The sequence below is a fragment of the Gekko japonicus genome, unplaced genomic scaffold (genome assembly GCF_001447785.1).
Source record: "Gekko japonicus isolate JY-2015 unplaced genomic scaffold, Gekko_japonicus_V1.1 scaffold367, whole genome shotgun sequence".
NCBI lineage: Eukaryota > Metazoa > Chordata > Lepidosauria > Squamata > Gekkonidae > Gekko > Gekko japonicus.
Window position 1 is genome coordinate 508,697 of NW_015163617.1, and position 22,850 is coordinate 531,546.

Genomic DNA, 22,850 nt, shown 5'->3' on the forward strand with positions numbered 1-22,850 from the left:
GGGATGACAATGCTAGGAAAAGTTGACAGCAGTAGGAGAAGAGGAAGGGGGGGGCAGATGGATTGACTCAGTCAGGGAAGCCAAGATCTGAACAAGGCTGTCTGTGATAGGACAGTTTGGAGGTCATTCATTCATAGGGTCACGGTAAATTGGAAGTGTCTTGAGGGCACTTAACACATAATCGCCCTTGAACATTTGATGAGAACTCATCTCTGAGAGTATCTCAAAACCGGCCGAAGGTTTTTTGGGTTTGGCAGAAGTTGTATTTATTTAAAAACATTTCTGTGCCACCTTTCTCCTGTCAAGCAAGGGTTCAAGTCAGCTTCCAAGTCAGCCAGTTTGGTGTAGCGGTGAAGTGCGCGGACTCTAATCTGGGAGAACCAGGTTTGATTCCCCACTCCTCCACTTGCACCTGGCTGGATGACCTTGGGCAAGCCGCAGTTCTGGCAGAGCTGTTCTCTCAGGGACAGTTCTGGAAAGAGCTCTCAGCCCCACCTAGGTCACAGGGTGTCTGTTGTGGGGAGGGGAAGGGAAAGGAGTGTGTAAGCCACTCTAAGACTCCATGTGAAGGGCAGGGTATAAATCCAATCTCCTCCTCCCTCCATCAATTCGCACCAAAATGCAACACCAAAACACCAGTTCACGCTAAAAACCAAACAGGGCCATGCAATAGAAGCCGTCATAAAACTCTCTTGGGATCACTGTATTATCTGTTGAGGTGTTGTTGTTTTAATATGCTGTGATTTTATTGATATGGCGTCCGGCCCCATCACTCCTTGGCAAATAGAAGGGGAAGTCGTGGAAGTAGTGACAGACGTCACGTTCCTGGGATCCCAGATCACCGCAGCCTGTGACATCAGCCATGAAATTAAAAGACGCCTGCTCCTTGGGAGGAAAGCGATGGCGAACCTAAACAGTATGATAAAAAGTAGAGACATCACCCTGCCAACAAAAGTCCACGTGGTCAAAGCAATGGTGTTCCAAGTAGTCATGTATGGCTGCGAGAGTTGGACTATAAGGAAGGCCGAGAGCCAAAGAATAGATTCTTTTGAACTATGGTGCTGGAGAAGACTCTTGAGAGCCCCTTGGACTGCAAGGAGATCAAATCAGTCAATCCTAAAAGAAATCAACCCTGACTGTTCCCTGGAAGGCCAGATAATGAAACTGAAACTCAAATACTTTGGCCACCCAATGAGAAGGGAGCTCTCCCTGGAGAAGAAGACCCTGATGCTGGGAAAGACTGAAGGTCAAAGAAGACGGGGAGGGCAAAGGACGAGATGGTTAGACAGTGTCATAGATGCAACGAACATGAAATTGAGCCAACTTCAGAGGACGGCGGAAGACAGGAGGGCCTGGCGTGATCTGGTTCAGGGGGTCGCGAAGAGTCGGACTCGACTGTGCGACTGAACAACAAAATGGATTGTTATAATTTGTTCTTAATGTAAATCTGCATAAATTGCAGGCGCTCTATGTGGAACCCGCCTTGCGCCTACAATGTGGAGAGGGTGGGATATAAGCCCGATAGAATAAAACAAAACAAAATAATGGGGGTCACAGGCACAGAGGAGGGCAGTGCCGGACATTTGGTCTTCCTCTTCCCTGGCTGGGGTCATTCTCTCTATGGCTGGGCACATTTCAGTCCTTGCAGCGACTTGCCTTTTCCTGACCCCATATAATAAATACAGTCCATAGCTTCCAGCAGATATTATTTTCCCATGCCAATGTTTTTTCTGTTCCCAGGCGTAAGTGATGCCAGTTCTGTAAGCAATCGATAGGGACTCTTCTTCTTCTTTTTTTTTTGGCGAGGAGTTACGTTTTTGTCCCTCTTCACTTCTCTCGAGAGATTATCGGGGGCGGGGGGGGCGCTGTTCAAAGGTTTCTCTCAAGGAAGCTATCTAGAGAGTCTTTGGCCGTCAGTACAAAAATCAATGTGCGTCAGATTCAATTTATAGTGTCTGGAAACGGTACAGTTATCTGATGGGTCTCATCTCATTAGTATCCGATGCCTGCACGTGCTGCTCATCTGCCAAAACGCCACATCGCCTGCATTTAAAAACAGCCGCCTTGTTTTGGTTGATAGGGAGGCTCTGTTGCGGCGCTTAATCTGTGGCTTCGCTTTTCCAGTTTGGTGCCAGCTTGGTGCAGTGGTTAAATGCGCGGACTCTAATTTGGGAGAACCGGGTTTGATTCCCCACTCCTCCACTTGCACCTGCTGGATGACCTTGGGCAAGCCATAGTTCTGATAAGAGCTGTTCTTGAAAAAGAGCAGTTTCTGTCAGAGCTCTCTCAGCCCCACCTACCTCACGGGGTGTCTGTTGTGGGGAGGGGAAGGGAAAGGAGTTTGTAAGCCGCTCTGAGACTCCCCTCGCTAGTGAAGGGTTGGGTATAAATCCAATCTCCTCTTCCTCTTCTTCTTCCTCCTCCTCCTCCTCTTCTTCCTCTTCCTCTTCTTCTTCCTCTTCTTCCTCTTCTTCTTCCTCTTGTTCCTCTTCTTCTTCTTCGTAGGGTCCAGCAATACCTGGGCTCAAGATCAAGGGATGTTTCCTGCCTCCTCCTACCCCTTCCAACCAAGGCTGTAGGGTCCAGCAATACCTGGGCTCAAGATCAAGGGATGTTTCCTGCCTCCTCCTACCCCTTCCAACCAAGGCTGTAGCCAGGATCTTTTACTTGGGGGGGGGGCAAAAAAAAAGTCGGGGGGCACCGTGTCTGGAGCAACAACAGAGTAAAAGTTTAGAAAAGCGATGAGTGAGAGGGGGGGCTAGAGTAGGGCTTAGACGTGACCTGTGGCGTGCCTCACCCACTGCCAGCCAGAGGTACACTGCTGGCAGGCAGGGCGACGGCTGAGCTTGGCATGGCTGTGGCACATGCGAAAAATAAAATAAACTGGCTGGATGGGAAGTGGGGGGGCTGGGTGGTAAGTCGGGGGGCCAGCCCCGAGGCGCCCCACTGTAGCTATGGGCCTGCTTCCAACCCCAGGGAATTTCCGGGATGGAGGGACTTGCACGTGCTAAGAGCCATGGGGGCTAGAGTGGAAGGGAGGGACCTTGGGGCTTTCTTTCCCTTCCTCCCCCTCCCGGCTGCAGCAGCCTGACTCATGCAGATGTTAGCACATGAAAGTTCCTCCGTGCCAAGAAAAAATCCCCCCCCCCCCCCCCGCCGGTGTTAGGAAGAGCTCTGGGGGTGGAAGGGAGACTGCGGAAGATCTCAGACTCCAGCATCTCCCCCTGGCAGTTTGGGGGGTCCACAGTTTGTGTCTGTATAGTAATGAATGCAGTTGATCAGACAGTTCACTTAATGCACATAGAAGAAGAAGAGAAGAGATTGGATTTATATCCCTCCCTTCACTACCTGAAGGAGTCTCAGAGCGGCTTACAAACTCCTTTCCCTTCCCCTCCCCAACAACAGACACCCTGTGAGGCAGGTGGGGCTGAGAGAGCTCTTTCAAGGACTGCTCCTGAGAGAACAGCTCTGAGAGAACAGGTCACATCAGCAGCTGCATGTGGAAGAAGAAGAAGAGGAGGAGGAGGAGATTGGATTTATACCCTGTCCTTCACTACCGGAAGGAGTCTCAGATCAGCTTACAAACTCCTTTCCCTTCCCCTCCCCACAACAGACACCCTGTGAGGTAGGTGGGGCTGAGAGAGCTCTTTCAAGGACTGCTCCTGAGAGAACAGCTCTGAGAGAACTTGTGACTGACCCAAGGTCACATCAGCAGCTGCATGTGGAAGAAGAAGAAGAGGAGGAGGAGGAGATTTGATTTATACCCTGTCCTTCACTACCGGAAGGAGTCTCAGAGCGGCTTACAAACTGCTTTCCCTTCCCCTCCCCACAACAGGCACCCTGTGAGGCAGTGTTCCCTCTAAGCTGAGTTAGTGTGAGCTAGCTCACAGTTTTTTTAGCCTCTGGCTCACACATTTTTGTCTCCGCTCAGGCAGGATGGCTCCAGAGCAAACTAACTTATGCAGCAGCCAAATCGCTCGCTCACAACTTTAATGCCAGTAGCTCACAGAGTAGAATTTTTGCTCACAAGACTCTACAGCTTAGAGGGAGCATTGCTGTGAGGTAGGTGGGGCTGAGAGAGCTCTGACAGAACCTGCTCTTTTTCAAGAAGAGCTTTGCCCAAGGTCATCCAGCAGGTGCAAGTGGAGGAGTGGGGAATCAAACCCGGTTCTCCCAGATTGGAGTCCACGCACTTAACCACTACACCAAACTGACTCCTGACTATATTCTCAGAATTACAGTATTATTCACAGAACAAAGTTTGAGTCCAGTGACACCTTTAAGACCAACAAAGTTTTATTCTGGGTTGAAACTTTCGTGTGCATGCACTCATTAGAGACCAAACTAACAAAGACCTGGGGAGTTAAAGAGTGGTGAAGCTCATCTTTATTGACACATACCCCAATCACCTTTCAATAGTTTAAAATCCAAAGCTTCCAGTTTTATTAAGGCATTCAATAGCTAGCGCACAAACATATTATTAGAACTAGACCCATGCAGATACGTGCATCTGTGAAAGATGTTTGTACTTGCAGGTATAACATTTCTGAAAAATTTCAAGCCGAGGAGGGGGGTAAACTTACATAACGATCTTAACAGTATAACTTGTATCATTTATAATTTAGTTAGTGTACAAAGTTGTACTACTTGGCATGTTTATGAAATGCATCGGTAGGAATCCCTTAGTTTTGTGTAGCAATCTTGCAACTATAGCCAATGTTTGAGAGAGAACTGCAAACTGCTGTACCTGTCTGTCCTTAAGGTTTGTTTGCTGTTGGGTGGGGTTTTTTTTGCCATCTGAAACACAGGAAGTAATAAAAGGTTTTAAAAAAAATGAAAGCAAATTTGTAGTAAACCAAAGAACATGTATTATTTGGACAGTCTCCTACAGTCGGACTAGGAATAACAGCGCATTTTGGATACAGAGCTAAATGTTATAAGCCTCTAATTCACGGGTGTCGAATTCATTTGTTATGGGGGCTGGATCTGACATAAATGAGACCTTGTTGGGCCGGGTCACATGTGTGTCATAAAATGTCATGCCAGGTAGCGGAGATATAAACTTTATAAAGGACACAAACACAAAGGTGGGTTTTTTAACTTAAAATAAAAACATGCTTAAAACATCAGCACTCGTGCAATATTTTGTTTATTTAACAGTGTCTGATAACTGACTCCTCTTGCTCTGAATTATTGCATCAGAACGTCTGTGCTGTCGCAATCTCTAGCATGCTGTTCAGGTGCGCATCTGTAAGCCGCAAACGTACGATGATGCAGCAGCAGCAGCAGAACTGGAAGAAGAAGCAGAAGACAACCAATTTCCACCGCGGGCCTGACAGAAGGCCTCTGGGGGCCTGGTTCGGCCCCCGGGCCACATGTTCGACACCCTTGCTCTAATTCTTCAGTAGTGTCTTATACTTATATCAGTGGTGGACAAAATTAGTTGCATTTAAGCAATAAAACGTATCCTTGAAAATACATCTCGCATGCCTATAGCAAACAAAGATAGTGTCGTTAACTGATATTGTCGTACATTTAAAAGAAAAACTAGACTTTCATAAGAGGACATTTCATAGGAGATTCCCCGCCCCCCTCCGCAGTATCTTTTGCCCATCTTGCTGAGCACCACTGTTTGTGGCTGCTGCCGCTGGTTCCAAGCTACTTCCTTCACCTACCAGTTTTTGTCATTGTATGCTTGATCCCACCCAGCCCCTTGGATGTAGATAAGGTGACGCAGCTAATCAGATCTGGTTGCTCAAGGATAGTGGTGGAGTCAGGCGCGGGGGGGCCATCGAAGCAAACAAAGCGAACCTTTTCAGGAGTGCTGAAAAAGTATCTGAACAGGGAGGCGTTTTTTTGGCACTGCCAGAAAGTTCACAGAATAGCCCGACTTCACAGTAATTACTGACTCTTCTTGTTCTGCGAAGCGAAATTAGGCCGTGGGTTGGGAAAGGGCCCAAATGCCTGGGAAACGTGCGGACTCAGCTGAGATTTTGCTCCCCTTGCTGGTATCAGTCATTGTTTTTCTGTTTGTTGCTGGCAACCGAGATGGAGTTGATTCATGCCATACAATTCCCTGTTACTTACATATGGGTGTAACAGTTGGGAAACGAAGAAAGCTGAGAGGAAGACAATTGAGGGTCGGTGTCGGAGGAGATCTTTACGGATACCGTGGATCGCCAAAAAGACAGATCAGTGGGCTCTAGATCAAATCAAGCCTGGACTCTCCCTAGAAGCTACAATGACTAAACTGAGGCTGTCTTACTTTGGTCACATCACGAGAGGACAAAAGTCACAGGGAAAGACAATAATGTAGTGGTTAAGTGCGCGAACTCTAATCTGGGAGAACCAGGTTTGATTCCCCACTCCTCCACTTGCAGCTGCTGGATGACCTTGGGCAAGCCAGAGTTCTCCCAGAGCTGTTCTCTCAAGGACAGTTCTGTCAAGAGCTCTCTCGGCCCCACCTGCCTCACAGGGTGTCTGTTGTGGGGAGGAGAAGGGAAAGCTGTTTGGAAGCCGCTCTGAGACTCCCTTAGGTAGTGAAGGGCGGGGTATAAATCCAATCTCCTTCAGTTTGGTGTAGTGGTTAAGTGGGCGGACTCTAATCTGTGAGAACCGGGTTTGATTCCCCACTCCTCCACTTGCACCTGGCTGGACGACCTTGGGCAAGCCGTAGTTCTGACAAGAGCTGTGCTTGAAAAAGAGCCATTTCTGTCAGAGCTCTCTCAGCCCCACCGACCTCACAGGCAGTGTTCCCTCTAAGCTGAGTTAGTGTGAGCTAGCTCACCATTTTTTAGCCTCCAGCTCACACATTTTTGTATTGGCTCAGGCAGGATGGCTCCAGAGCAAACTAATTTATGCCGTAGCCAAATCGCTCGCTCACTGCTTTGATGCCAGTAGCTCACGAGGTGGAATGTTTGCTCACAAGACTCCACAGCTTGGAGGGAGCATTGCTCACAGGGTGTCTTGTGGGGAGGGGAAGGGAAAGGAGTTTGTAAGCCGCTCTGAGACTCCTTCGGGTAGTGAAGGGCGGGGTATAAATCCAATATCTTCTTCCTCCTCTTCTTCTCCTCCTCCTTCCTCTTCCTCCTCTTCTTCCTCCTTCTCCTCCTCCTCCTCCTCTTCTTTTTCTTCTTCCTCCTCCTCCTACTATTACTACTACTATCAGGAAGTGAGGAAGACCCAACATGAGATGGATGGATTCCGTAAAAGAAGCCAGGGCCCTCAGTTTACAAGACCTGAGCAAGGCTGCTAATGACAGGACATTTAGGAGGTCATTAATTCATAGGGTCGCCTTGTTGGAAGTGACTTGGCGGCACTGAGCATACACACACACAGTGGCTATTAGCCACAAGGTATAGCTAGGGGCTCTGGGGCAAGTGATGCTCTGTCATCTTGGTGCTTGGGGGGGGGGTCAACAGTGGGAGGCCTTCTAGTGTCTTGGTCCCACTGGTGGACCTCCTGATGGCACCTGGTATTTCTGGTCACTGTGTGACACAGAGTGTTGGACTGGATGGGTCTTTGGCCTGATCCAACATTGGCGTCTCTTATGTTCTTATGTTCTTACAGGAGAAGTACTGAAGAGGGCCAGATATGTAATTAAACTGAGCACTGATGGAGAAACCTGAAATCCACCCCCCCCAAAAAAAACCCCAACTAAACTGGTTCTAGTGTTCTGCTTGAGAAGAGGCTACCTTCTCAGCGCTCAAGAAGCCCACGAGGTTTCCATGGCAATGTTCTTTTTGCAAAAGGTTGCTCGAAAATTGCACTTAATAGCTGTATCGGCAACACAGTTCAATTTCACTTCCCAGGTTTACCGAAGTCACGTAACGTAGCAGTGATCCGGGAAATTAATTTTAGACACGAGTCTGTGCGATCAAACGAAATCAAGCCTGAATTCCCCCTAGAAGCTAAAATGACTAAGTTCAGGCCGTCGTACTTTGGTCGTATTATGCGAAGACAAGACTCACCAGGAAGTGGTGGTGGCAGGAAAAGAGGAAGCTTCAACTTGAGATGGATCGACTCGATAAAGGGGGCCTCAGTTGCCAAGACCTGAGCAAGACTGTTAGCAATAGGACATTTGGGAGGTCATCAGTTCACAGGGTCCCTTTAAGTTGGAGGAGGAGGAGGAGGAGATTGGATTTATACTCCGCCCTTCACTACCCAAAGGAGCCTCAGCTCAGAGCGGCTCACAAACTCCTTTCCCTTCCCCTCCCCACAACAGACACCCTGTGAGGTAAAAGAAGAAGAGGAGATTGGATTTATACCCCGCCCTTCACCACCGTCTCTAGTTCCAGCTCCTGCCAACCTAGCGGTTCGAAAGCAAGAAATTGCAAGTAGATAAATAGGTACCACTTCGGTGGGAAGGTAACCGCGTTTCGTGCGCCTCGGTGTTTAGTCATGCCGGCCACATGACCACGGAAACGTCTTCGGACAGCGCTGGCTCTTCGGCTTTGTAACGGAGATGAGTACCGCAACCCTGGAGTCGGATTCGACTGGCTTTCGAGCAAGGGAACCTTTACCTTTACCTTAATAACACATCCAAACTGTTACATATTCTGTCTTTCATATCCACACCCAAAATACAGAAAGAAGCGGGTTCAAAAGTACAGAAAAGAAGTGGGTTGATGAAACTCCCCAGAGTTGATTTTCATTTCGTTCACAACTTCATCCGAATATACTGAAGCACCGTGGTAGTCTCTCTTGACAACCTACTCTTCATAGTGTCTTCACATGATATTCCATGCCATGATTTCAAATCCTAGAATGTATCCTCATCCATTTTACTGGAGAATCCTGCCCCGGGCATACAAACAAATCAGTTTGCCTTCAAATGTGTTATTAGCTATTATAAAATAACATTGTTAAATACAGTGGAGAAATTGTATTTCATTTCATCCTAAGCGCTGAGTGTCAGCCTGTTTTTCGGCTTACTAGTTGTCTTGGACCATTTATATCATTCTGCTAAGGTGAGCTGAGGATCCAGCATGTGCACGTATGTGTTTCTCACAGATGAGACATTTGCTAACATCAGTTGCAGCCCTTCTCGGAGACTTCTGACATTTGGAAATAGTTTCCAAATATGTTGTCGAAGGCTTTCATGGCCGGGGTTCATTAGTTGTTGTAGATTTTCCGGGCTGTATGGCTGTGGTCTTGGCATTGTATTACCTGACGTTTTCCCAGCAGCTCTGACTGGCATCCTCAGAGGTATAACACAGAAAGATGGAGTACTCTCTGTGTCAACGTGAGAAGGAAAATGGTTGGCAGGTAATTTATATCTACTCAGGAAGGTGGGGTAGGGCTGAGTCATTCTCTTGTAGGAGTTCCCCAGGCTAATGGAGGAGCTTTCCTGAGGAGATTCTTTTGCATATGGATTGGCTGTTGAAATTCTAATCTTATCTGTAGTGCTATTGTCAGATGTAGAGCATTTTGTGTTTTTCAGGACAGGAAACCATGCCCTATTTATTTTTAAACTCTTCTTTCCTGTTGAAATTGTGTTTATATTTATGAATTTCAATGGCTTTCCTGTGTAATCTGACATGGTAATTGGATATGTTGGCCAGCCTTTCATTGTCTTGGAATAAGATACTGTGTCTTGTTTGACTTAGGCTGTGTTCAGCCACTGCTGATTTTTCAGGTTGGCTCAGTCTGCAGTCTCTTTCAGGTTCTTTTATTCTTGTCTGAATGTTATGCTGTGTGGTCCCGATGTAAACCTGTCCACAACTGCAGGGTATGCGGTATACTCCTGCAGAAGTGAGGGGGGTCACTTCTGTCCTTTGTCATAGCATCTGTTGTATTTTTCTGGTGGATCTGAATACTGTTTGTAGGTTGTATTTTTTCATAAGTTTTCCCATCTGATCAGTGATTCCTTTGATATATGGCAAATACCTGAAGAAACTGCAACAAAGCCCTGTCCCCAACCTTTTTGAGCCTGTGGGCACATTTGGCATTCTGACATGGCATGGTGGGCGCAGCAACAAAATAGCAGCAGCAGGAGGTGGAGCCAGCCACAAAATGCCTGCCACGGGTTAACTTCAGTAGCACAATGTAGATCCTTGTGCTGTGGTGGCAGTTGCTGCCAAAGCAACATTTTTAAAAATCTGCACAGCCAATCAAATCTCCAGTGGCCAATCAGAAGCCTTGGTGGGCAAAAAGTCCTCCTTGGGCCCCACCCACTTCCTCAAAACACTTGGTGGGTGCCAGAAAAGCTGTCGATGGGCACCCACAGGCACCACGTTGGGGACCCCTGCTGCAGTATGCCTTTTAGGATTTGTCTTTGGGAATCCGAGAAGAACTGACTTTTGGAAACGAAAGGGTATCCTGTAATTACCTGTTTACTGAAACTTTGATAGAAGCTCAGGAAAAGTGTAGTTCAGAAATGTGGCCAGCTTCATACATGCAAAGTGTGATGCTATATTTAAAATCTGGGTACCGGATAAAATGATAAGTGATCATGCCTAGGTCTAAGCTACTGTTTCGAGTTATTATTATTTTTACCAGAATTTCATAGAATCATAGAGGTGGAAGGGACCTCCAGGGTCATCTAGTCCAACCCCCTGCACGATGCAGGGGATTCACAAATACCTCCCCCCTCCACACCCGTAGTGACCGCTGTCCCATGCCCAGAAGATGACCAAAAATCTACAGGATCCCTGGCCAAAACTGGCCTGGAGAAAAATGGCTTCCTGGCCCCAATGTGGCGATCAGCATTTCCCTGGGCGTGTAAGAAAGGGCCAGGAGAACTAAGCACTGAGGCAACCCTTCCTGCCCTCCCTCTCACGATCTGCCTCAGTTCACGGAAATCTGCCTTGCTGTCAGATGGCCATCTAGCAGTTGGCTTGTCTTACCAGTTGGATTTGTGTTTAAGGTGGCCATGGAATCCTCCCCAACCAATCAGAACGAAACTCCGTGCTAATACCATAAGGTAGCAAAGCTGAAAATAACTTCTTGATCATGCCAGTCTTGTTGGCACCTGATTCAAACCTTCCATCTGAGCCCTGGCTATGCAGAGTTGCTAAAGCCCTGCAGGTGTGCTCAGTTGTACTAGCAATTTGCATTTCTGTTTGTGCTAATGGCTGTTACTGAGGTATTTGCAAACTTAGGGGCAAGTTCCCCTTGCTCCCAGCAAGCTTATTTGTTGTTTTTGCTACTTTTCTTGCTCCCCCACTCTTCTCTGGAATAATCAAATCTGTAGCATCCACCGGGAGGACTTGGGAATGTAGTAACATGCTGTAGGAATACTGATAATGTGCTTTCCCCGGGCTTAATGCATTGTTGAAATAAAACAGGAATTGTATTATTCCCCAGGCCATCAGCTGTAAAGGGCAGCACAGTATCTCCTACACGCTGTCCAGAAACCAGACGGTCATAGTGGAATATACCCATGACAAAGATACAGACATGTTTCAGGTAAGTGCATCTATTGTACCTAAAAGCTTTGGCCGCAAGTTGTTGAGATGTATTTTGCAGGAGCGTTTCCACCATGTAGGGCAGTGGTGGCACACGTGCCATCGCCCCAGCCAGGCCCAGACCATCATTAAAGTATTCTCTGCCAAATAATTTTAAGTAAATGAAAGCATTTGGGATCGCTTTCCTTACTTTGTTTGGATCATCTTAAGTTAACGTATGAGTTGTTCTTTCTAAAGTAAAACCTCAGTATTCAGGTTAAATTGCCGTGTTGGCACTTTGCGATAAACAAGTGGGTTTTGGGTCGCAGTTTGGGCACTCGGTCTCTAAAAGGTTCGCCATCACTGGTGTATGGCAACAGAAAGTACCCTCAGGTCACAGTCGACCCTGTCAAGAGTTTTCATGGCAAGAGACATTCAGAGGTGGTTTGCCCTGGACTTCCTTGGTGGTCTCCCATCCAAGTCTTAACCAGGGCCGACCCTGCTTAGCTTCCAAGATCTGACGAGATCTGGCTCTCCTAGCCCATCCAGGTCAGGGCTTCCACTGCGTATATGGCGGAACTAAATGCGTTGTTCACTCTGACACTATATCTGTGTGCAGAGAAATCATGTCCTAGGTATCTAGTTTATTCCTAGGCATTGTTAGTTTGATTGTACAGCTCATTTCACATGCAAGATTCAGCCTACTCTACGAGCGAGACTCGTGTTTTCTTGTTTGCTGACGTTTGTGGCTCCGGTATAGGGAAAAGCATGCAATTCATGTCTAGATTTCAACATGGGCCCTTTTGGTGTAGTGGTTAAGTGTGCGGGCTCTAATCTGCGAGAACCGGGTTTGATTCCCCACTCCTCCACTTGCACCTGGCTGGAGGACCCTGGGCAAGCCATAGTTCTGTCAGAGCTGTCCTTGAAAAAGAGCAGTTTCTGTCTAGAGCTCTCTCAGCCCCACCTACCTCACAGGGTGCCTGTTGTGGGGAGCGGAAGGGAAAGGAGTTTGTAAGCCGCTCTGAGACACCTTTGGGGAGTGAAGGGCGGGGTATAAATCCAATCTCTTCTTCTTCTCTCACGAGTAGGTCTCAAAAGGGCTCTCTCTCAGCCTTGCCTACCTCACAGGGTGTCTGTTGTGGGGAGGGGAAGGGAAAGAAGTTTGTAAGCCGCTCTGAGACACCTTTGGGGAGTGAAGGGCGGGGTATAAATCCAATCTCTTCTCTTCTTCTTCTTTTGCTTATGTGCCTGCTAGGAAGTGTGGTTCAGCTGGGTTCCAGGTTCATGTTCATGCTACAATGCATGAACACCACAAAGCAGAAGTGTGTGTAGTTGTCACCAGTGTTCCCTCAAAGCTGAGTTAGTGTGAGCCAGCTCACGGTTTTTTAACCTCTGGTTCACAGATTTTTGTCTTCGCTCATGAAGGATGGCTCCAGAGCAAGCTTAATGTATGCAGTAGCCAAATCACTCGCTCAGAACTTTAATGCCAGTAGCTCACAAAGTAGGATTTTTGCTCACAAGACTCACAAACTTAGAGGGATCATTGGTTGTCACACGTGACAGTCTGTGTTTGGTTAGAGCACTTTTTTCCAGTAGGAAATTTGAAGCATTCCTCATGTTACAGGCGTTCTGAATAATGAATGCAGCTTTCTCCTACAGAGTCTGCCCCGCTTTGAGCTATTACATCCCCTTTTCGTTCAGTCAGTCACGCGCTGGAAATTCAACACTGGGTTTTGTCGTTAATAAAAGAGCTAAAGGCATTCCGTGAACCATCAAAAAAGTGATCTTCTGCCCGGACTTACCCATCCTCGCTCTTTTTGAAAGAGCTCCCAGCGGGATCTAGCAAGGACTGCATTATTTATACCTTTCATTTAGGAATAAACGTTTTCTGGGTCTTGTTCAATAGTAAGTTAATTCGGCGGTAAATACATGGAGTTACAGAGACACACAAATAGATTATTGGGTTTTTCCCCCTGCTGGGACAACGAACAGATAGGTTAATTCAGTATACTGTTTTAGATCTTCATTCACATTGGTGTTGGTTTTGTGTTTGTACAATATATGGATTTTGGGTCCGTCCGTCCCCCCTTTATATATTGGATGCAATCTTTGGCCACGTCAGTAGTTCAGCGGTTCGAGACCCAAGTGCCGCATGACGGAGTGAGCTCCCGTCTCTGGCCCCAGCTCCTGCCAACCTAGCAGTTTGAAAGCCAGAAATTGCAAGTAGATAAATAAGTACTGCTTTGGTGGGAAGGTAACAGCGTTCCGTGCGACTCGGCGTCTAGTCATGTCGGCCACATGACCACGGAAACGTCTTTGGACAGCGCTGACTCTTCGGCTTGGAAACAGAGATGAGCACCGCATCCCCAGAGGGGGATTTGACTGGCTTTAGAGGAATGGAAACCTTTACCTTTACCTATGTTTTCTTGCAGCACGTATAGCAGACCTCTGCCTTTACTCAGGTTGCCAGCTCTAGGTTGGGAAATACCCGGAGATTCAGCACTGGAAGATGTTGGAACAGAGTCAAAATTTACAGATTGTCACAGGCCTGGGAAGAAGCTAGAAAAGATCCTTAGGTGTAAGGACATGTCACTGGTGACCAGGGGTCATTTCCTGCAGGAGCGCACAGGAGCGGAGCTCCAGCAGTAAAGAGCCCAGGGGGCGGGATCATGCAACAAGCCCCGCCCCCTGCTCCCAGCAGCCCTCAGTCAGAGCAAGAAGCAGCCAGGTAAGTTGCAGAGCCCCCCCCCCCGGCCCCCTGGCCCAAAACAGTCCAGTGGCACCTTTAAGACCAAGTTTTATTCAGGTACAAGCTCCCCCTCCTCTGCAAGGACATATCTGCATGCCCCCCCCCCCAATAGCTAGCAATTCAAAACAGTCCAGTGGAGCCTGAGCGGTGGGTGTTGCCTTCTGACACACTTCCAGTGATGTCAGGGAGTGTGGCATATGCAAATAAGGTGTGCTAATGAGCTCCTGCACCTCTTTTTCTATGAAATAACCCCTGCTGGTGACTAAGATCAAGTTAATTCATGCCGTATTATTCCCAGTTACCATGTCTGGGTATGAAAGCTGGATAATGAAGAAAGCTGACAGGAAGAACTAAAAACAAGAATGAAGCACTGATGCAACCCTTCCTGCCCTCCCTTCTCGTGATCTGCCTAAGTTCACAGAATCCGCACTGCTATCAGATGGCCATCTAGCCTCTGTTTGAAAACCTCCAAAGGAAGAGAGCCCACCACCTCCCGAGGAAGCCTTTCCCACCAAGGAACCTAACCGTCAGGAAGTTCTTCCTTAATGTTTAGCTGAAAACGCTTCTTATTTAATTGCAACCTGCTAGTTCTGGTTCGACCTTCTGGGGCAACTAGAGATGTAAAATTTCCGGAAATTTTGAAGCTCGGAAAAAAACCCAGTTTTTTTCCGGTTTTTTGTGTGTGGAAAAAACGGAAATTTTCGGAAAAATTGAAAAAAATGCTACATTAGCATTTCTTTTGTCTTTTCTAGATTGAAAGTCATTCTGTTACTTTAGGAACATAAAATATGACTATGGACATTTTTACTTGGCATGAAAGTATCACAACTAGCATATTAAAAATATAGTGTATCCAAACAATTATTACAAACAGAATACCCACCCACATGCAAAAACAAAACTGAAACTTTTTAATTTTCTTCTGACAATCGCACCTCCTAAAGGAAGAAATGCATCTTGTTCTTGCATTGGAGAGTTCCGTTTGTAACCTAGGACTTGCTTGTCCTCAGTGCACAGAAATTAGATCAATCTGATACCATATATATATATTTTAGAAATGATTTGGAAAATATTTGAACACCTTGTTTTAAAATATTTTATTCATCATGTTAAAATAAAACGTTCCATAATCAATTTTTTTCTTTTCTTTTCTTTTTTCAATTTTTCCAATTTTTCGGGAAAAAAACAAAAAAGGCTTCAGGAAAAAAACGGGAAAAAAACATTTTTTCCCGAATTTTTCCAGTTTTTTCCCGGGCCTTCACATCTCTAGGGGCAACAGAAAACAACTCTGCTCGATCCTCTATACCAGGGGTGGCCAAACTGTGGTTCGGGAGCCGCATGCGGCTCTTTCACGCCTGTTGTGGTGCTCCCGGCAGGGTGGCTGCGGAAGCTAAATAACATCAGCAAACAAATATCATTGGACAAATGATTATCATTATCAATATCTGCTTTTGTTGTTATGTTTGGCAGTCCATCTTAATGTTAACAAAAAGCAATTTTGCATATTTTCCCAATAAAGACATGTAACATTTGTTCATGTCTGGCGGTTCTCAAATATCTGATGTTTATGTGGCTCTTACGTTAAGCAAGTTTGGGCACCCCCTGCTCTATATGACAGCCGTTCAAGTACTTGAAGATGGTTATTGTATCGCCTCTCGGTCGTCTCCTCTCCGGGCTAATCATACCCAGCTCCTCCAGCCTTTCCTCACGGGACTTGGTCTCCAGACCCCCCACCATCTTCGTTGCCCTCCTCTGGACACATTCCAGCTTGTCTACATCCTTCTTAAGTTGTGACGCCCCAAACGGAACACAATACTCTATACTAAAGAGGAAGACCCCGCAGGTGATGGATCGACTCGGTCAAGGAAGCCGCGGCCCTCCGTTTGCAAGACGGGAGCAAGGCTGTTATTGATGGGATGTTGGGGGGGGGGGGCATTAATTCATAGGGCCGCCGGACGTTGGAAGCCTCTTGACGGCACTTAATGCACACAGAGGGGCCTGAAAGACGAAATAAGTTCAAAATGGTGAGCGCCTGACAACGAATTGCAAGGAGGGGGGGTCCCACAGGCGTGACTCCACAGCAGAGGATCTCCGCTTGCCACCCACCTCCCTTCTGAAGGTGTGGGCAAAGAGCAAGATCTCCGGAGGAGCGCATGAGCACCTGCAATGGCCATATAAGAGCCCGCCTAGTCCTTCAGGAACCTGGTTCCCTTAAGCCCTTTAAAGATAAGACGCGGCCATTTGAATTGCGCCCAGAAACAAATCAGGAGTTGTGACGGTTTCTCGGTATCGGTGAGAGGTGTTCCTTTTTGTCTGTTATCGGTCAGGAGACTTATGCTTACATTCTGCCCCAGCTGACGCTTCCAAACAGTCTCCGTGGGGGAGCCCCATGGAGACTATACCGCAGTGATCAAGTCTGGATGTGACCAGAACATCAATAAGTGTAGTCCTTGTGAAAGCTGAGGCACCGTTCAGAGCTGACGAAAGGTGCTGCGTGCCAAAGGTTACGTCTGCAAGAAGAAGGATTGGATTTATACCCGGCCCTTCACTACCCAAAGGTGTCTCAGAGCGGCTTACAAACTCCTTTCCCTTCCCCTCCCCACAACAGACACCCTGTGAGGTAGAAGAAGAAGAGATTGGATTGATACCCCGCCCTTCACTACCCAAAGGTGTCTCAGAGCGGCTCACAAACTCCTTTCCCTTCCCCTCCCCACAACAGACACCCTGTGAGGTAAAAGAAGAAGAAGAGATTGGATTTATACCCCGCCCTTCACTACCCATAGGGGTCTCAGAGCGGCTTACAAACTCCTTTCCCTTCCCCTCCCCACAACAGACACCCTGTGAGGTAAAAGAAGAAGAAGAGACTGGATTTATACCCCGCCCTTCACTACCTGAAGGAGTCAGAGCGGCTTACAAACTCCTTTCCCTTCCCCTCCCCACAACAGACACCCTGTGAGGTAGGTGGGGCTGAGAGAGCTCTTGATAGAAACTGCTCTTTTTCAAGGACAGCTCTTATCAGAACTGTGGCTTGCCCAAGGTCATTCAGCAGCTGCGAGTGGAGGAGTGGGGAATCAAACCCGGTTCTCCCAGATTAGAGTCCGCGCACTTAACCACTGCACCAAACTGGCTGTGGGTGTAATAGCAGTAGATTTATTCCCTTTTTTAAATGGCCAAGGACTTATTCGTTTTAGCTTCAGCAGCAGTAGAACAGCTAGATTGGAGTCCAGTAGCACCTTAGAGATTGACACAGTTTTCAGGGTATGAAGCTTTCGAGAGCCTGACGAAGGAAGCTTGGACTTCTGGAAGCTTATACTCAGTTATTTTAAACACTTCTGTCTCCAATATTTTGTCGAAGGCTTTCACGGCCAGAATTCATTAGGTGTTGTAGATTTTCCAGGCTGTCTGGCCGTGGTCTTGGCATTGTGGGACCTGACGTTTTCCCAGCAGCTCTGACTGGCATCCTCAGAGGTATAACACAGAAAGATGGAGTACTCTCTGTGTCAAGGCGAGAAGGAAAATGGTAGGCAGGTGATTTATATCTACTCAGGAAGGTGGGGTAGGGCTGAGTCATTATCTTGTAGGAGTCCCCCAGGCTGTGACATGCTAATGGAGGAGCTTTCCTGAGGAGGTTCTTTTGCATATGGATTGGCTGTGGAAATTCTAATCTTATCTGTTGTGCTATTATCAGATGTAGAGCATTTTGTGTTTTTCAGGACCGGAAACCATGCCCTATTTATTTTTAAACTCCTTTCCTGTTGAAAATGTGTTTGTTTATGAATTTCAATGGCTTCCCTGTGTAAGATAATGTGTAAAATAATGATTCAGCCCTACCCCACCTTCATGAGTAGATATAAATTTCCTGCCAACCTTTTTCTTCTCCCCTTGACACAGAGAGTACTCCATCTTTCTGTGTTACACCTCTGAGGATGCCAGTCACAGCTGCTGGCGAAACGTCAGGACCTACAGTGCCAAGACCACGGCCGTACAGGCCGGAAAATCTACAACAACTAACTTCTGTCTTCCTCAGATTCCTTTCTGTGTCTTGTAAACACACAGAATTCAAAGCCTCAAGCCTCACGGTTTCCTTATTCTCTAGAAAGCCGATAATATTGTGTTGGCTGACGTTGGGTTCTGGCCCAGCTCCCAGAGGTAAACATTTGTTTCTTCAAGGGCAGGATGAACGTATATATCATTTAGTAAAAGTTTAAAAGCTGCAAGAGAAGCTCACTGCTTGCCATCTATTTGTTCCGCTTTCTAGCCGCCATGATCTTTTCTCCCAGCTGAACCACTGATAATAGTGTTTAGGCAATAACATGCCTCCAATACCGCTGATTTTATAAGCGAGCCCTTAAGTGCAACTTTGACTTCTCCCCGCGCCAGTGTGCCAAGCCATACTATTCAGGAGGAAAATATTTCACAGGTGGCTGGCTCCTCGAATATTCCGTGCGGCCATATTTATGTGGATATAGTCATCACTGTGTAGAAAAATTATTTCGTAGCGCTTACTAAAGGTCAAGAGAAGCCGGCTTGCACCTGGCTAGAATGTCAGTCTTAAAGTAATCCAGGATCTTTTCAGTGGTAATTATGTGGAGGGGTGTGTGTGTTAAGTGAAAAAGAAGAAGAAGAAGAGGTTGGATTTATACCCCGGAATCTCAAAGTGGTTGACAATCTCCTTTCCCTTTCCCTCCCCGTAACAGACACCCTGTGAGGTAGGTGGGGCTGAGAGAGCTCTCAAGGACAGCTCGTGAGAGAACAGCTCTGACTGACCCAAAGTCACACCAGCAGCTGCATGTGGAGGAGTGGGGAATCAAGCCCGGTTCTCCCAGATTAGAGTCTGCGCTTCTGACCACTACACCAAACTGGCTGGCTGTCAAGTTGCTTCTGACTTACGGCAACCGTATGAATGAATGTACTCCAAAATGCCCTGTCTTTAACAGCCTTGTTCAGGACTTGCAAACGGAGTGTGGGATGGCTTCCAATGTCCTGGCCCCACTGGTGGACCTCCTGATGGCACCTGGTATTTCTGGCCACTGTGTGACACAGAGTGTTGGACTGGATGGGCCACTGGCCTGATCCAACATTGGCTTCTCTTATGTTCTTACGTTAAGAGCAGAGGTCCATCCGTGGCTATTAGCCACGAGGTATGGATAGGAACTCTCAGTCTGAGCCAAGTGATGCTCTGTCTTCTTGGTGCTTGGGGGGGGGGGGCAATAGAGGGAGGGCTTCCAATGTTCTGGCCCCACTGGTGGACCCCCTGGTGGCACCTGGTATTTCCGGCCACTGTGTGACACAGAGTGTTGCACTGGATGGGCCTTTGGCCTGATCCAACATTGGCGTCTCTTATGTTCTTATGTTAAGAGCAGAGGTCCACCCGTGGCTACTAGCCACAAGGTATGGATAGGAACTCTCAGTCTGAGCCAAGTGATGCTCTGTCTTCTTGGTGCTTGGGGGGGGGGCAATAGAGGGAGGGCTTCCAATGTTCTGGCCCCACTGGTGGACCCCCTGGTGGCACCTGGTATTTCCGGCCACTGTGTGACACAGAGTGTTGCACTGGATGGGCCTTTGGCCTGATCCAACATTGGCGTCTCTTATGTTCTTATGTTAAGAGCAGAGGTCCACCCGTGGCTACTAGCCACAAGGTATGGATAGGAACTCTCAGTCTGAGCCAAGTGATGCTCTGTCTTCTTGGTGCTTGGGGGGGGGGCAATAGAGGGAGGGCTTCCAATGTTCTGGCCCCACTGGTGGACCCCCTGGTGGCACCTGGTATTTCCGGCCACTGTGTGACACAGAGTGTTGCACTGGATGGGCCTTTGGCCTGATCCAACATTGGCGTCTCTTATGTTCTTATGTTAAGAGCAGAGGTCCACCCGTGGCTATTAGCCACAAGGGATAGATAGGAACTCTCAGTCTGAGCCAAGTGATGCTCTGTCTTCTTGGTACTTGGGGGGGGGGGCAATAGAGGGAGGGCTTCTAGTGTCCTGGCCCCACTGGTGGACCTCCTGATGGCACCTGGTATTTCTGGCCACTGTGTGACACAGGGTGTTGGACTGGATGGGCCTTTGGCCTGATCCAACATTGGCTTCTCTTAAGTTCTTATGGACGGACATTGTCTGCACGGAAATAAGCAAACTCCGAACAAAGCTTTCCCCCATGCATCTGCTGTTAATCTTCAAGCATGGACGGCTTCAAGAGGGAATTGGATAAACACATGGAGCAGAGGGCCATCGGTGGCTATTAGCCACAAGGTATAGCTAGAACTCTCGGTCTGGGGCAAGGGATGCTCTGTCTTCTTGGTGCTTGGGTGTTGGGCAACAGTTGGGGGGGGGGCTTCTAGTATCCTGGCCCCACTGGTGGACCTCCTGATGGCACCTGGTATTTCTGGCCACTGTGTGACACAGAGTGTTGGACTGGATGGGCCACTGGCCTGACCCAACATTGGCGTCTCTTATGTTCTTATGAGTGCTGCCGTGGCTTCCTTGACCGAGTCCATCCATCTCATGTTGGGTCTTCCTCTTTTCCTGCTGCCTTGATGCTTTTGAAATGTTCTGATTCTGAAAAATACGTAGTTTTTGTAACCTTGAGGAAAGTGGAAGGACCTAAAATTGCAGTGGGACAGCATCTGTCCAGTCGGCGCTGGCTGTGATCAAGTGAACTCGCTCATATCTCTACGGCTTGCTTACTTTTATTCGTGTTCAAAATGGATACCCCATGCCTCCCGCACATAGAGGGGCACTCATAAATTAATATAAAGCACCTAATCATACATTCATATGAAGCAGTGGCCTAGTCAAATACATATCTTCGTTAATTTATCGGCTGAAGGGATCTGAGTAATTATTGCCCCCACGCGGCCCAGCAGCAGTGACCCATGCAACGGTCACTTCCAGACTAGATTATTGTAATTCTCTCTATGTGCGGCTGCCCTTGACTCTGCTGTGGAAGCCGCAGCTAGTGCGGAACGCAGCGGCACGGCTGTAGATGTCATTGCCTGTGTGGGCACACATCCACCCGGTACTGCATGAACTGCACTGGCTACCTATCGAATACCGGATCCGTTTCAAGGTGCGGGTGCTTACGGTCAGGGGCCTGCTTGCTTAGTTATTCCTCACATGATTTTAGATAATGGATTAAACTTGATACTATCTGCTGGAACTGACTGATGACATGAAGATATCAGAATGACCACCTTTGTGAGTTACTATAGAAGAAGAAGAGGAGGAGGAGGAGGAGGAGGAGATTGGATGTATACCCCGCCCTTCACTACCCAATGGTGTCTCAGAGTGGCTTACAAACTCCTTTCCCTTCCCCTCCCCACAACAGACACCCTGTGAGGTAAAAGAAGAAGAAGAAGAGATTGGATTTATACCCTGCCCTTCACTACCCAAAGGTGTCTCAGAGCGGCTTACAAACTCCTTTCCCTTCCCCTCCCCACAACAAACACCCTGTGAGGTAGGTGGGGCTGAGAGAGCTCTTGACAGAAACTGCTCTTTTTCAAGAACAGCTGTGCCAGAGTTATGGCTTCCCCAAGGTCATCCAGCCAGGTGCAAGTGGCGGAGTGGGGAATCAAACCCGGTTCTCCCAGATTAGAGTCCGTGCACTTAACCACTACACCAAACTGGCTCTCAATATATATGAAAGAAACAACATGTATCTAGGCACTAGCACAGATGAGGATCTGAGCCCTGGGACCGGTAGATTTATTGAAGAAGAGGAGGAGGAGGAGGAGATTGGATTCATACCCTGCCCTTTACTACCCCGAAGGAGTCTCAGAGCAGCTTACAAACTCCTTTCCCTTCCCCTCCCCACAACAGGCACCCTGTGAGGTAGGTGGGGCCGAGAGAGCTCTGTCAGAAACTGCTCTTGTTCAAGGACCACTCTGACAGAACTATGGCTTGCCCAAGGTCATCCAGCAGCTGCAAGTGGAGGAATTTATAGATTATATTTATAAATCGCTCAATCCCTGAGTACTCAGGGCTCTGAGCAATGAACAACAACGGTAGAAAGATAATATTAAAACATTCCAACAGTTAAATAAACTAATTAAAATCATGCTGGAGACCAAGCCCTATGAGGAAAGGCTGAGGGGCTTGGGAATGTTTAGTCTGGAGAAGAGGAAATTAAGGGGGGGGGGACAACGTTCCCTCTAAGCTTTGGAGTCCTGTGAGCAAAAATTCTACTTTGTGAGCTACTGGCATTACAGTTGTGAGCGAGCAGTTTGGCTGCTGCATAAATGAGTTTGCTCTGGAGCCAATCTCCCTGAGCTAAGACAAAAATGTGTGAGCCGGAGGCTAAAAAAATGTGAGCTGGCTCACACTAACCCAGCTTAGAGGGAACACTGGACATGACTGCTCTCTTGAAGTATCTGAAGGGCTGTCCCTTAGAGGAGGGCAGGGAGCTGTTCCTGTTGGCCGCAGAGGAGAGGACTCGCAAGAATGGGTTTAGATTAAGGGCGGGAAGGTCCCGGCTGGTCTTTAGGGAAAACATTTTGACAATCAAAATTGTACGACGGTGGAATCGGTTGCCTAGGGAGGTCGAGTCAGTCAAGTAATTTATTGTGTTTGGCCACTGGCCGTTACAAAATACAAACTGCAGCAAAGCATTCATAAAAGGTTAACACTTTAAAATACAACCTCAGTGATCGGGTTAAAATTAACTTCTGGTCCGTGGTAAAGAAAGGATAAAACAGGTTTGATCACCATCAAGTAGCGCCCCCC

At 47.6% G+C, this 22,850-nt stretch overlaps 1 protein-coding gene across 1 annotated transcript in view; it reads left to right on the forward strand.

The window, feature by feature from the left end:
* LOC107107169 (E3 ubiquitin-protein ligase pellino homolog 2) overlaps nucleotides 1–22,850 on the forward strand; it is a 147,668-nt gene that overhangs the window by 114,057 nt on the left and 10,761 nt on the right. The window contains exon 3 of the mRNA XM_015407427.1: nucleotides 11,308–11,409. Coding sequence (XP_015262913.1) covers nucleotides 11,308–11,409 — 102 coding nt within the window. The remainder of the gene's footprint in view (nucleotides 1–11,307; nucleotides 11,410–22,850) is intronic.